Source organism: Eschrichtius robustus, chromosome 1, assembly GCF_028021215.1.
Source record: "Eschrichtius robustus isolate mEscRob2 chromosome 1, mEscRob2.pri, whole genome shotgun sequence".
NCBI classification, from domain to species: Eukaryota; Metazoa; Chordata; class Mammalia; order Artiodactyla; family Eschrichtiidae; genus Eschrichtius; species Eschrichtius robustus.
The window spans coordinates 138,698,442-138,712,360 of record NC_090824.1 but is presented as its reverse complement, the minus strand read 5'-3'; the positions used below and the strand labels follow the sequence as shown (position 1 = coordinate 138,712,360).

Sequence of the window (13,919 nt, the reverse complement as noted above, 5' to 3'; positions counted from 1 at the left end):
TGTCTAAGCCACAGAAAGAGTGGCCCCAGGAGCACCCCCAGCCGCCATCTCCCCCACTCCTGAATCAGCCCAGCCCCCATCTCCACATGAAGTGCCATCTCTCCCTCAGGCTGCCCCAGGCTCCCTGTGGACCTGCAGGCTTCTGATGGGTGGTGTCAGAACAGGACATGGCCTTCATCAATCCTCCTGCAGAAGAGAAGGGAAACAAAGCCCCAGGCACCTGTCCTGCCCCCTGGACATGGGGAGGGAACCTCTTGGTCAGCCAGCGTGACAGCCTGCTTCTGCTCTCCGAGAAGCCCCCCTCAACACCGTCCCCCAGGGCTGCGTCTGATGCATGAGAGGACATGTATCCAGAAGAAATGGCCGGCTTCCTGATAACCTAAGTCCACTCAGAGAATTGTCTCTGGGGACGTTTTTCTGGGGAAAGGGCCTGTGGGAAAGAAAGCAGCCTGATCAGAGCCTAGTGGGTGGTCTGGAGCGTGAGGCCATGGGCAGCTCATCAAGCAGGAACTCACCACTTTCCTTGCATTTGTGGAGGGGACAGGGCTGCCATTGCTTTGCACCTCAAGGTCTCATGAAGCAAATCCTCATAAAGCAAGTCTGACTTTTCCCAGAGGCACGAGGATGCAAGGTTCTCGCCCAGCCAGGGACTCTACGTCAGGCCCACTGGAGGTTGTTCTCAGGCACTGGTGAGCCACAGCCAAGGCCCCCGTGGGAGTGGGAGCAGGGAGAGGAGAAGGATGACAAGGACCACCTTTCAGAGGCTCCTGTTCTTCACTGGCCAGATCCTGGATGTCTTGAAGCCAGATGTCCTGTCTTTCTCATCTTTGTGTCTCCAGCACCAAGACACCTGGGAGGCAATTAAATGTTGAATGAATAAATGAATGAATGAATGAGATTAGATGCTCATGATCTGCTAATTTCAGATAATTCAAAAAAAGGCAGGGTGACACAGTAGTGGAAGACAAAGTATACATTGTGGAGTAAGGCAGACCTGCTTTTCAATCACACCTCCAGCTTTGGCTTGGAGTCACTTATGTACCAGAGTTTCACTTCCTCTTCTGTAAAACTGGAGCAAAAATCCTGTAGCTGGTGTAAGACTTGTAAGTAATGAATATAGAGCTCCTGACACAGTACCTGGTATTGACGGAGAGTTAGACACAGAGATCCATGGAACAGAATATGGAACCCAGGAATAACCCCACAAGATATGATTTTGACAGAGAAACAAAATAAATTCAATAGAGGATGGATAGTCTTTTCAAACAAATGGTGATGAAGTGATTGGACATCCATAAGCAAAACAAAAAAACTTAAACCCAAGCCTCATTTATACAAAAATTAACTCAAAATTAACCATAAAGTAAATGTAAAATGCACAACTATGGACCTAGAGGTAGGTGAAGAGTTGTTTTTTTTAATATAAATTTATTTTTTAAATTCATTTATTTTTGGCTGTGTTGGGTCTTCGTTGCTGCGCGCGGGCTTTCTCTAGTTGCGGCGAACGGGGGCTACTCTTCATTGTGGTGTGCGGGCTTCTCATTGCGATGGCTTCTCTTGTTGAGGAGCACAGGCTCTAGGCGTGCGGGCTTCAGTAGCTGTGGCATGCAGGCTCAGTAGTTGTGGCACACGGGCTTAGTTGCTCCGTGGCATGTGGAGTCTTCCCAGACCAGGGATCGAACCCGTGTCCCCTGCACTGTCAGGCAGATTCTCAACCACTGCACCACCAGGGAAGCCCCAAGAGTTCTTATATATGTGTCCTGTTTGTTCTGTGTCTCTGGAGATCCCTGACTAATAGAACCACTAATCTGTTCTTCATCTCTAGAATTTTGTCATTTCCAGCATGCTGCATAACTGGAATCATACAGAGAATGCAGTCTTTTGGGATTGGAATGATCAAAATAAAAAGACGAAATTAATAACTTGTACCTCTGCTCTGCAAAGAGAGAAAGAGAAAAAGGGGCGGGGGGACAGGAAGGGAGGGAAGGAAGAAAGAAGGAAAGACAAGTTATAGACTGGGAGAAAATATTTGAAAACCACATATCAACAAAGAACTTACATCTAAAATATACAAAGAACCCTCAAAACTCAATAGCAAAAAAAATCTCCAAACCATCCAAATAAAAAATGGGAAAAGACATGAACAGACATTTTACCAAAGAGGATACACGGATGGCAAATAAGCACATGAAAAGATGGTCAACATTAGAACCACTGTAAGACGTCACTACACACCTATCAGAATGACTAAATTCTTAAAAATTGACAACACCAAATGCTGGAGAGGATGTGGAATAACCAGATTGCTCCTATATTGCTGGTGAGAATGTAAAAATGGTTCAGTCACTCTGGAAAACAGTTTGGCAGCTTCTTATAAAAGTAAACATCACTTACCATATAACCTAGCAATTGTAATCCTGGGCATTTATCCCAGAAAAATGAAGTTATGTTCACACAAAAGCCTGTACACAAATGTTTATAGCCGCTTTATTTGTAATATCGAAAAACTGGAAACACCCAAATGTCTTTCCCGGGTGCACGGTTCAACATACTGTCTATACCACAGAACCCTACTCAGCAATAAAAATGAATGACTATGCAATTACTTGGGTGGATCTCAAGGGAATTATGCTGAAGGGAAAAAACCAATCCTCAAAGACTGCATTCTGTATGATTCTAGATCTATAGCATTCTTGAAATGACAAAATTATAGAGATGGAAAACAGATTAGTGGTTCTGTTAGTCAGGGATCTCCAGAGAAACAGAACCTATGGGATACATATAGATATATATATAAGAGGAGATTTATTATAGGAATTTGTTCACATAATTATGGAGGCCAAGTCCTACCATCTGCCGACTGCGAGCTGAAGAACCAGGAAAGCCAGTGGTGTAATTCAGTCTGAGTCCAAACGCCCAAGAACCAGTAGCACCGATGTCTGAGGGCAGGAGAAGATCAATGTCCCAGCTCAAATAAAGAGAGCAAATTCCTCCTTCCTTGGCTCTTTTGTGCTATTCGAGCCCTCCATGGAATGGATGATGCCTGCCCATGTTGGTGAGGGCAGTTTTCTGTACCCAGTCTATCAACTCAAATGCTAATCTTTTCCAGGACCACCTCCCAGACACACCCAGACGTTATGTGTACCAGCTCTCTGGACATCCCCTAGCCCAGGCAAGTTGATACATAACAGTAACCATCACAGTGGTGGACAGGGATTAGGGACCGATAGGATTATTTAGAAGCACACTGTTTAAATTGCAACTAGTTGAGGATTCTCCAAATATCTTTCTTAGTTATGGGTACATAGTTTTATTTACTTATGGTCTGAGAACAAACTTTTTATGATTTCTATTCTTTTAAATCTGTGAAGGTTAGCTAAGAATATGTTCCACCTTGGTGACTACTCCATGGGGTCTTGAAAAGAATGCGTGTTCTGCTGTAATTGGGTTCCATAAATGTCCATTAATTCAAGGTCTCTGATGACATAGTTCAGTCTTCTATATCTTTGCTGATTTTCTGTCAATTGTTCTGTCGTTTCCTAAGGGAAAAGTGGCAGTCTCCAACCATAATGAATGTGTCTTTCTCCTTTCATTTTTGTTAGTATTTGCTTCATGTACTCTGAAGCCCATGCACACATGTAGGATTGTGATAGCTTCATGGAGAATTGTAATGTTCTTCTATATCTTTGGTAACAGGCGTTGCACTGGAGTCACTCCATTTTTTTTTTATTAGTTATCTTTTAACTTTTGTATGTCTTCATATTTAAAATGGATTTCTTACAGTCAGTATATACTTGGGTTTTGCTTTTATATCCAATCTGACAATGTCATTTATTAATTGGTACATTTTAACTATTTACATTTAATGCTAGCTTTTTTCTATTTGTTCCATCTGTTTTTTGTTCTTTTTTTCTTTCCCTGTCTCCTTTTTCTTACTTTATTATTTAATTTTTATTGGAGTATAGTTGACTTACAATGTTGTGTTAGGTTCAGGTGTACAGCAAAGTGAATCAGTTATACATATACATATATCCACTCTTTTTTAGATTCTTTTCCCATATAAGCCATTACAAAGTATTGAGTAGAGTTCCCTATGCTGTACAGTAGGTCCTTATTAGTTATCTATTTTATATATAGTAGTGTGTGTATGTCAATCCCAATCTCCCAATTTATCCCTCCCCTGCCCTTACCCCTTGGTAACCATAGATTTGTTTTCTACATCTGTAACTCTATTTCTGTTCTGTACATAAGTTCATTTGTACCCTTTTTTTAGATTTCACATATAAGTGATATCGTATGGTATTTGTCTTTCTCTGTCTGACTTACTTCACTCAGTATGGCAATCTCTAGGTCCATCATATTGCTGCAAATGGCATTATTTAGTTCTTTTTTATGGCTGAGTAATATTCCATTGTATATATGTACCACATCTTCTTTATCCATTTTTCTGTAGACATTTTGGTTGCTTCTATGTCTTGGCTATTGCAAATAGTGCTGCTATGAACACTGGGGTGCATGTATCTTTTTGAATTATGGTTTTCTCTGGATATATGCCCAGGAGTGGGATTGCTGGATCATATGGTATTGGGTTGGCCAAAAAGTTCGTTTGGGTTTTTCCAAACATCTTATGGAAAAACCCAAACGAACGTTTTGCCTAACCCAATAGTTCTATTTTTAGTTTTTTAAGGATCTTTCGCTTCCTTCATTGGTGTTAATTGAGCTTCTTAATGGTTCCATTTATCTCCACTGTTGATTTACTATTATACCTGTATTTTTAATTATTAGTGATTTCCCTAGGGTTTACAGTGAACATCTTTAATTACTGAGACTCTGTTTTCAAGTAACATTCTACTTCATGTGTTGTATAAAGATCTCATGACAATGTATTCCCAACCCCTCCCTCCCATCCTCTGGGCTATTATTATCAAGCTCTTTACCTGTGTTGTAAACACGTAATACACTACTGCTCTCTTTGCCTTAGTTCTTAGAGTAATTAAAAGGAAGAAAACTGAATTTTATTTTCAAATTCATTTATTCTATTTCCATCACTTTTCATTTCTTTGTGCAAATCCAAGTTTCTACTGGGAACATATTTTTCCCCTTAAAGAATTTCGTTTAACATTTCTTAGTGCAGGTATACAGAGGATGAATTTTCTCATTTTTGTCTGAGAAAGTTCTCCTTCATGCTTCAGAAATATTTTTGCTGTGTATAGAGTTCTGGATTAGCAGGGTTTTTTCATCCAGCACTTTAAAGATATCACTCCATTGTCTTCTGTCTTACCTGTTTTATCATGAGAGGTCTGCTGTGATCCTCAGAATTGTTTCTCTGTATGTAATGTGTCTTTTTCCTCTGCTGCCTTAAAGATTTTCTCTTTGTCTTTGGTTTTTAGCAGTTTGAATATACTATGTATACAGATTTGTTGCTGTTGTTTTTCCTGCTTGTTTTTTTCTTAGCCTCTTTGATCTGTGGTAGAGTTTGTCATTCATTTTGGAAATATTTAGATAAATAATGTCAGCCATTATTTACTTAAATATCTCTTCTGTTTTTTTCTGTCTCTCTTTTCCTTCTGGGATTACACTTACACAGATCTGGTGCTATCTGATACTGCCCCGCCGATCTTGGGTATTCTGTTCTGCAACCCTCCCCCCTTTTTTCTCTTTCTGTTTCAATCTGGTTAATGTCTATTGACCTATCTTACTGTTCACAGATTCTTTCCTCAGGTGTGTAAAGTCTACTGATCAGCCCCTCAAAGTCATTCTTTACTTCTATTATTGTGTTTTTTATTTCTAGCATTTCGATTTGACTCTTTCTTACTCTCTGCTGAAATTAACCATCAAATTCTGCATGGTATCTACTTTTTCTATTAGAGTCTTCAACTTATTAATCAGTTGTGGTTTTTTTAATCTTTATTAAATTTGTTACAATATTGCTTCTATTTTATGTTTTGGTTTTTTGGCCACGAGGCATGTGGGATCTCAGCTCTCTGACCAGGGATCAAACCTGCACCCCCTGCATTGGAAGGCAAAGTCTTAACCACTGGACCACCAGGGAAGTCCCCAATGAGTTATTTTAAATCACGTCTTATAGTTTCGATACCTGTGTCATATCTGTCTTGTTCTGTCACCTGTCTTGTCTCTTGTCAATGTGTTGGTTTTCTCCTATCTTTTCTTATGCCAAAAATGTTTTGTTGAAAGCTAGCCATCTTGAGTAGAGCAATAAAGACTAAGGTATATCGTTTTGATTCCTTCCCTTTTGCTGCATGGGGTTTGGATCAGCCTAGTCAGGATCTGATGCTGCCCTGGTTATCCAGCCTTCAAATTCTTCTAGTTATATCTTGTGTTTACGGTGGGGCTGGTATTTCTCATTGTCTGCTATACCTTTGTGCTGAGCCTCACCTTGGTGAGGGTCTCTCTCCATATTCTTGCCCCTCTTCTAGCAGTAGATTGCTATTACTCACAGCTTGTTGGCCTGGGTGCAGGAGGCAGAGCCCAGAAGGGTAATGTTTCTGTTGTTCTGATTAAGCCTCTATCTTAGGTGGGTGCTGTGTCCCTGGATCTGGGGGGAGGGAGTGACTGGAAAGGCCCAGTGCCCTAAGACCAACAGTGTTTGTTGCCCTGCTCTCTGCAGTTCCTTCCTTAGTACATGGGAAAGGTCCGTGAAGGACACTTTCTCAGAATTCTGGCCAGTCTTTTTGTGAGCACCAGGTCAGGTCCCATGGAGAGGGGCCTGCAAGTGCTTGTGAATTTCCCTATGTCTGTGGCCCCCAAGGTTCTGTATTCTTTCACTAGGCGACACCCTTCCTTTACCAACTTGTTAACAATTTTAGCTGAATTCTTCTTAGTGGGGTCCAGCTTAGTGGGGCCCAATTAAGCTCATGTCCATCCCTCCTCAAAGGCACCTGTCTTTCCACCTGTGGCTAGCCAGTTGCCTGTGACTTCAGCTCTCAGACGGGTTAAAGGAAAGTTGTGAATCTGCAGTTTGTCTAGCCTGTTGTTATTATACTGGTGGGACATTGCTCCTTCGGCTTTTTACATCCCAAACAGAAACCAGAGGTCTCCACTCTTTTTTGGAAAATAAGTACTGAAAATTGGTTGTTGCTTCGGTTATCCTTTCTTTGTCCAGGCTAGTTTGAGATGATGCCTATATGTTTCCAGGTTAAAAGACAGAAGAGAGTTTTTTCAAAGGGGGGAAAAAAAAAAAAAAAGGTTGCAGGTTTATTTTGAAAAGTATTTGCTGTTCCTGACATTTGCCACCAGAGGGCAAGTCACCGCATCACTCCCCCTCTCACTGGGTGAGGCCAGGTTTCCAACAGGGAAAAGTAGGTCTGTAAAGTGAGAGGCAGAGGCAACGGAAGTACCTGAGGCTCACAGAAGGCCTGTTTTCGAGGCCGCCCTAGGCTGTACAGCTACAGGTGGGGCTCCTGGGCCCTGCAGCCCCAGCCCTGACCAGCGGGCCACAGCTGTGCCCTCTGCACAGAAGATGCCTTCTGACATCCAGGCTGAGAGGCTGCCAGGAGCCTGCTGGGTGGTCAGGCTCTAGCACCTTCAGGTGATTCCAACCTTCTGCTTTGTGTGTTGGGGCGGGGGAGCTGGGGGTGTCAGGGTGGGGAGTCCAGGAAGTCCATTCCAGCCCAGCTACTGAGTGTAGGAATTTCCAGGAGCCCTTTGGTAGGGAGGCTGAGAGGGCTGTAGAGCTGTACCACTTTAGTTGGTTTATCTGAAACAAATAAACCAAAATCACAGTGGCTTCACGTGATAGAAGTTTGGTTCTCCTGCAGATAAAGTCTAAAACAGGTGTTCCTGATGGGCAGGCAGGTCCCCTCCAAGTGGGGAGTCAGGAGCCCATTCCTGATATCTTGTACGGCCACCATCATCAGAAGGCATCACAGTGGGAAGGGGTGTAGGGGAGAAGGCGCACCCACCCCTAACCACATTGCCCAGGGCTTCCCACAGCACTTCTGCTCACGTCCCATGGGTGCGAGTAAGCATGTGCTCTTTCCTCATGCTAGGGTGGGGGCCTGGGCAGGCGCCCTCAAGGCACCTCTCCCGTGGGAAGGTGGACAGCCAGACCCAAAATCGCCCACGTTGCACCCACAGAAACTGCTCCTAACAGGTTATTATTCTAAAACAATGTTTCCCAGATTTGCTTGATTTTAAGACCCACAGAGGAGGCTTATTTAAAATAGAGTCCTTGGGCCCGTTTCCTGGACACTGGTTTGGCCATCTGCATGGGCGCCTGGAGTGGGTGCCTTTACCAAGCCCTCCAGGGAGCCATGCTGCCCTGTCTACAGAGGAAGCCTCTACCCCCTGCCCCCACCCATGGGTGGGAAGCCGGGACAACCCTCTCTCTGTTGTCGTGGTGACCCTTGGAACTATGGGACTAGCTCCTGGGTATGGCCAAAGGGAGGCTGGTCCTGAGCTATCCTGCAGCCCTCCCTGGGTGTGACTACCCTGCAGCTCAGGCCGGGGAGGGGCAGCCTGTGTGTCACAGCCACATCAAGGCAGGACTGAGCAGTCTGTGGCCAAGGCGGACCAAGCAGCCCCTGACCTCCCAAACCAGAGCACAGTGCCACCCAGCCACATCGAGATGAAAAGGAAAATCTGGAGCAAAGCTGTGTTTCCCTTATATGAGGGGTTAGGGGTTGGGGTGGAGGAAGAGGATTATTTGTGTGTCTTTAGCAACTGGAAGGCAGCACTGAGTCAATGTTTCTGATTTCTTACCAGAAAGTCAATTATTAACGGTATTCAATCATAGATTTTATGTATTTATTATTTATTGATTTGTCTTTTCTGTTTTTGCCATGACTCCCTTGTCATGAATCTTGGGGAAGTGACACCAGATTCATGACCAGCATGGTGAGGGGTGGGGAGGGGGGAGGTGGAGGAGTAAGGAGAAGGTAGGGTAAACCCCAGGGAGGAGCAAGGCCCCCTGCATCCTGGAGTGGTGCCTGGGGGCTCAGTGTCCCCAAAGATGGGGCTCTTGGTGCCAAAGGAAAGCAGCGTGTGGGAGGCCCCATGTGTTCAATCAGGCACAGGCAACATCTGGCCGCCAGCATAGGAGCAGGAGAGAGGTGCTCCAGGGCCTGAATGGGCAAGGATAAGCCTGAAACAGGGAGGCCCCCAGCCACGAGCTTTCAGCTCCTAGCCCGCTTCCCCCTCTAGAAGGGGGCCCAGCCACACATGCCTCCTAAGCCGGTGGGACAGCGGAGGCGAGACCTCCCTGTGGAGGCCCCAGCAGGGTCTGAGTGTCACACCTAAAGGTGCACCAGGCCCTGCACCCACACGTACCAGCCCCAGCGTTTGGGCAGGCTGGCTCCCCAGGCAGCACTCAGGGCAGCACCCAGTGCTCTCTCCACCAGCCACTGGCACGGAGCCCAGCTCCAGCAAACCTAGCAGCTGGCCTGGCAGCGCCCCAGGTTGTGCTACTCTGCTGGGGCCTGACGCTCAGGTGAGGCCTGCAGGGGAGCTTAGTGCAGTCCCCACGCAAGGCTGCTGCCCAGAGGGCAGAAATGGGAGGGCTCCCGTTCTCTCCCCTCATTCTTTCTGCCCCTGACAACAAGAGTAAGCACGTCACTAGGGAGCTGATCCCACCAGGCCCAGAAGCTCCCAGCAGATCCCAGACAAACCTGTAAACACCAGCCTCCAGCCCAGCCTTTCTGAGGAGGGCCCAGGTTCCCCCAGGGCAGGGGTGTGTTTTGATGAATCAGTCCCTGGGTGCAGTGAGGAGCCCATCTCTCCTCACTGCCTTGTCCACCTACACGTTCCCTCCTCAGAAGGCTCACTGGTCAGCCCTAGAAAAGCTTGCCAAAGCTCCCTCAGCCTGCTGTTCACCCTCAGAGCGCTATCACCACCTGACAGCCTGAGCTGTATGTCACCTGTTCATGCTGTCCCCAGTACAGGATGTGAGCTCCCGCAGCAACACAGACTTGCTGCATGAACTCACGAACGAGCAGATGGGCAGGCAGCCCTCACTCCCCTTCTCTGGGAGGAGATGGCCGGGCCTGGCCCCAAGCCCCCTCCCAGGTGACCTTGCTCAGTGCGCTGTCTGGCCTGGGTCCTTCGTTAGAAACCACAGAAGCAGTAATAGCTTTTTTTTGTCTGCTGCCCAAGGACAGCACCTGCCTTTTGACCCAGGTCAAGCCCAGGTCTCCAACTGCTCTTCAGCGTCCACAATAAAGAGGAAACTTTTTAAACTGTTAGTGGTGCGTTTGAAACCTCCGGCCTTAACACCCCCGCTGGCATAGAGGTCCTGTATACACCTCCATTCGGTTTCCTCAATCATGGAGACACCTGGTCTCGGTGGCCTTTTCCTGTCTTCCCTGGGGGTCGCGGGGACTTCGAGCCTCCCGTCCCCCTCCCTGGGCCACCTGGCACGGGTCTCTCTCTTTTGCGTTCCAGCCGTGATCCCCCTGACGGATTCAGAGCACAAGCTGTTGCCTCTGCACTTTGCGGTGGACCCCGGGAAGGACTGGGAGTGGGGGAAAGACGACAATGATAACGCCCGGCTGGCCCAGTAAGACCCTACCCTGTGTCCGCTCCCCTAGCACCCTACGGGGCGGGCTGTCTCCGGGCTTCCCGGGGAGGGGCTGGGCACGGCGCCCCTGCTCCTCGGGGCTGGCTGGCTGCGCAGGCGGGGTGCGCGCGGGCGAGCTGGGGCGCATCTCACTCGGTGTTCCTCTCTCGATAGCCTGATCCTGTCGCTAGAAGCCAAGCTGAACCTTCTGCACAGCTACATGAATGTGACGTGGATCCGGATCCCCTCTGAGACCCGGGTGAGCCTGGCGCGCGCCGGGACGGATGGCAGGCGCACTCGGCCCGGGGCGGGCAGGCGAGGTGCATCCCAGCCCTGCCCGCAGCCCTGCCGCCCCACCGCCCCGGCTCGGCTGCAACGCGTGCCTCTGTGCGCGTGTGCCTGCGAGTTGGACGTAGGCGCGCGCTACGGCTAGGGGAGTTTTTGTCCCCTTATTTTCTCCAGAGGGACAGGAATAAACACGCCCAGTCAGAAAACAAACCGTAGGCAACTCACAACACAAAACTCTCTCTTGCCGAGATCGGAACACGATGTGCTGCCACGGAGCGGAATTAACTAGAAAACTGTGTGTGGGTCCTTGGAACGCAGGGAACCGAGGGCGCGATTCCTCGGCACCCCCTCCTTTTCTTTTTCTCTCCCCTCTTTTTCTCCCCTCCAGGAGGGGAGGGCTGTGAGAAAGGGGGCTGGCGCCTCACTTGGCCCCCTCCCCCAGGGAGGACCCATGCTGGCCCTGCCTCCAGATGCTAAGAGGGATTCTCTTTATGTATCTGACTGATGTTTTTGCGATCCCAGTAGTGAAGTCCCAGGAAAAGGGATTTGTTTAAAAAAAAAAAAATTACAAATAATTGGTCCTCCTCAGACATAAATTTACTTACCCATAAAGTGGGGCTCGTAACGAATATTTTTTAAGTTTCATGAGGAAAGCAAGGAGGGCAGTGCCCGGCACACAGTACCCAGGACAAAGTGGCACTGTTCAGAGTGCTTTGTACTCCAGCGTTTACGTGTATCTAAACTTCACAGGGCTCCCTGAGGCAGGTCCCGATACCCCATGTTACTGACGGCACAAGTAACAGTCAGTGGCAGTCTGGCTCCAGAGTCTAGCTGCCTGCAGTATGTCATGACGTGGCTGTGGGTGTTCTTTTCTCGCCCCCACGAGGGCTGTGAAGGCAGCAGCTCTAGATCGAGAATCAGGAGACTCTCAGGCTGGGACACAGCTCGGGTTTGGGGCAGTGAGGCTGGAAGCCACACCGCGGCCGCGGGGTCTGCCTCCACCGACCGCGTGGGGCCAACTGATCTCTAACCTCCTCCCTTCCCTGCCCTCCCTCTCCCCTGCAGGCCCCTCTGGCGCAGCCAGAGTCCCCGACGGCCTCGGCGGGGGAGGACGTGCAGTCCCTGCCCGACTCGCTGGACTCGGACCGCGACTCGGTGTGCAGCAACTCCAACAGCAATAACGGCAAGAATGGCAAGGACAAGGAGAAGGAGAAGCAGCGCAAGGACAAGGACAAGACCCGCGCGGACTCTGTGGCCAACAAACTGGGCAGCTTCAGCAAGACGCTGGGCATCAAGCTGAAGAAGAACATGGGCGGCCTGGGCGGCCTGGTGCACGGCAAGATGAGCCGCGCCAACTCCGCCAACGGCAAGCACAACGACCCGCCCGAGCGCGGCAAGGAGAAGAAGGCCAAGGCGCGCAAGGGCAGCAAGGAGGAGTCGGGCGCCTCGGCCAGCACGTCGCCCTCGGAGAAGACCACGCCGTCGCCCACGGACAAGACGGCGGGCGCGTCGCCGGCCGACAAGGGCGGCGGGCCCCGCGGCGACGCCTGGAAGTACAGCACGGACGTGAAGCTGAGCCTCAACATCCTGCGCGCCGCCATGCAGGGCGAGCGCAAGTTCATATTCGCCGGCCTGCTGCTCACCAGCCACCGGCACCAGTTCCACGAGGAGATGATCGGCTATTACCTGACCAGCGCGCAGGAGCGCTTCAGCGCCGAGCAGGAGCAGCGGCGCCGCGACGCCGCCGCCGCCGCCTCCACGGCCAAACGGCCGCCGCGCAGGCCAGAGGCCGAGGGCGTGCCAGGCCCCGAGCGCGCCTCGCCGGGCCCGCCGGCCGGGCCTCCCACGCAGCTGGTGCTCAAGCTCAAGGAGCGCCCGAGCCCCGGGCCGGCGACGGGCGCGCGGGCGGCGCGGGCAGCGGCGGGCGGCGCGGCCTCCCCGGGCCCCGTCGGCGGCGCGCGACGCGCGGGTGCCAGTGGACCGGTCCCGGGCCGCAGCCCCCCGGCGCCTGGGCGCCAGAGCGTCATCCACGTGCAGGCGGCGGGCGCACGGGACGAGGCGTGCGCCCCGGCCGTGGGCGCGCTGCGGCCGTGCGCCACGTACCCCCAGCAGAACCGCTCGCTGTCGTCGCAGAGCTACAGCCCGGCGCGCGCCGCTGCCCTCCGCACCGTCAACACAGTCGAGTCGCTGGCGCGCGCCGTCCCAATAACCCTGCCCAGCGCGGCGGGGGCGGCGGGAGCGGCCGAGCCCAAGTCGCAGACCTACACCAACGGCTTTTGCGCGGCGCGCGACGGCCTGGAGTTTGCCGACGCCGACGCGCCGGCCGCGCGATCGAACGGTGAGGGCGGCCGGGGCGGCCCCGGCGCGGGGCCGGCGCAGCGGCGCTGCCAGCGCGAGAACTGCGCGTTCTACGGGCGCGCCGAGACCGAGCACTACTGCTCGTACTGCTACCGCGAGGAGCTGCGGCGGCGGCGCGAGGCGCGCGCGGCCCGGCCCTGAGCGTGCGCCGCGGCCCCGCCGGCTGGGCTGTCCTCTCCACGCTGTTGGTGTCTCCTCCGCGCCCTGGTCCACCGGGAGGCCGGCGATCCTCTGTCCGTGCTGTGTACGTGTTTGGTCAAACGTTTCTAATGGTGCCTGAACCTACACTGACGCCACTCAGGTAGTAGACGGATAGGAAACAAGTCATACTGTTGGAAGTGGGTGTGCTAGCTAGCATCTGCCTCGTACCTGTGGAAACTCAATAGCCATTGCAAGGGTATTTTTGTTCTTCAATAAGAGAAATAAAGAAATTTGCAGCCCTTTGTTTTTAGAAGGGAGTGTTTTACATGCCTTTTTTTTTTTTTTTTTTTTTTTTTTTTTTTTTTGGCTTTTTTCCCTAACCCGGCGACTGACCTCTTCCATGTAGTGGTCACCTGCGTGCGATTCTTGCCACCCAGGGTTTCGAAGCAAACGCGCGGCCCCGGGACCGCGGTGGCGGCTCTGCCTCGGGCTCCCACCTGTGCCCCTCCCGGGCCCCTGGAGGACAGGGCACTTGGCCTCCCAGTGGCGCCCCGGTGGTCCCTGTGATCCTTTAGGAATAAACGGCTCCATCTCATAAGCAAAATCTCCTCCCACAGTC

At 50.7% G+C, this 13,919-nt stretch overlaps 1 protein-coding gene across 2 annotated transcripts in view; it reads left to right on the top strand.

Annotated features, from left to right (window-relative positions):
* LOC137760254 (OTU domain-containing protein 7A) overlaps window positions 1-13,300 on the top strand; it is a 176,492-nt gene extending 163,192 nt beyond the window's left edge. For both annotated transcript variants that reach the window (XM_068537405.1, XM_068537397.1), the window contains exons 9-11: window positions 10,399-10,513; window positions 10,688-10,772; window positions 11,867-13,300. In XM_068537405.1, the coding sequence (XP_068393506.1) occupies window positions 10,399-10,513; window positions 10,688-10,772; window positions 11,867-13,300 (1,634 nt within the window). The remainder of the gene's footprint in view (window positions 1-10,398; window positions 10,514-10,687; window positions 10,773-11,866) is intronic.
* The last annotated feature ends 619 nt before the right edge of the window (window positions 13,301-13,919 follow it).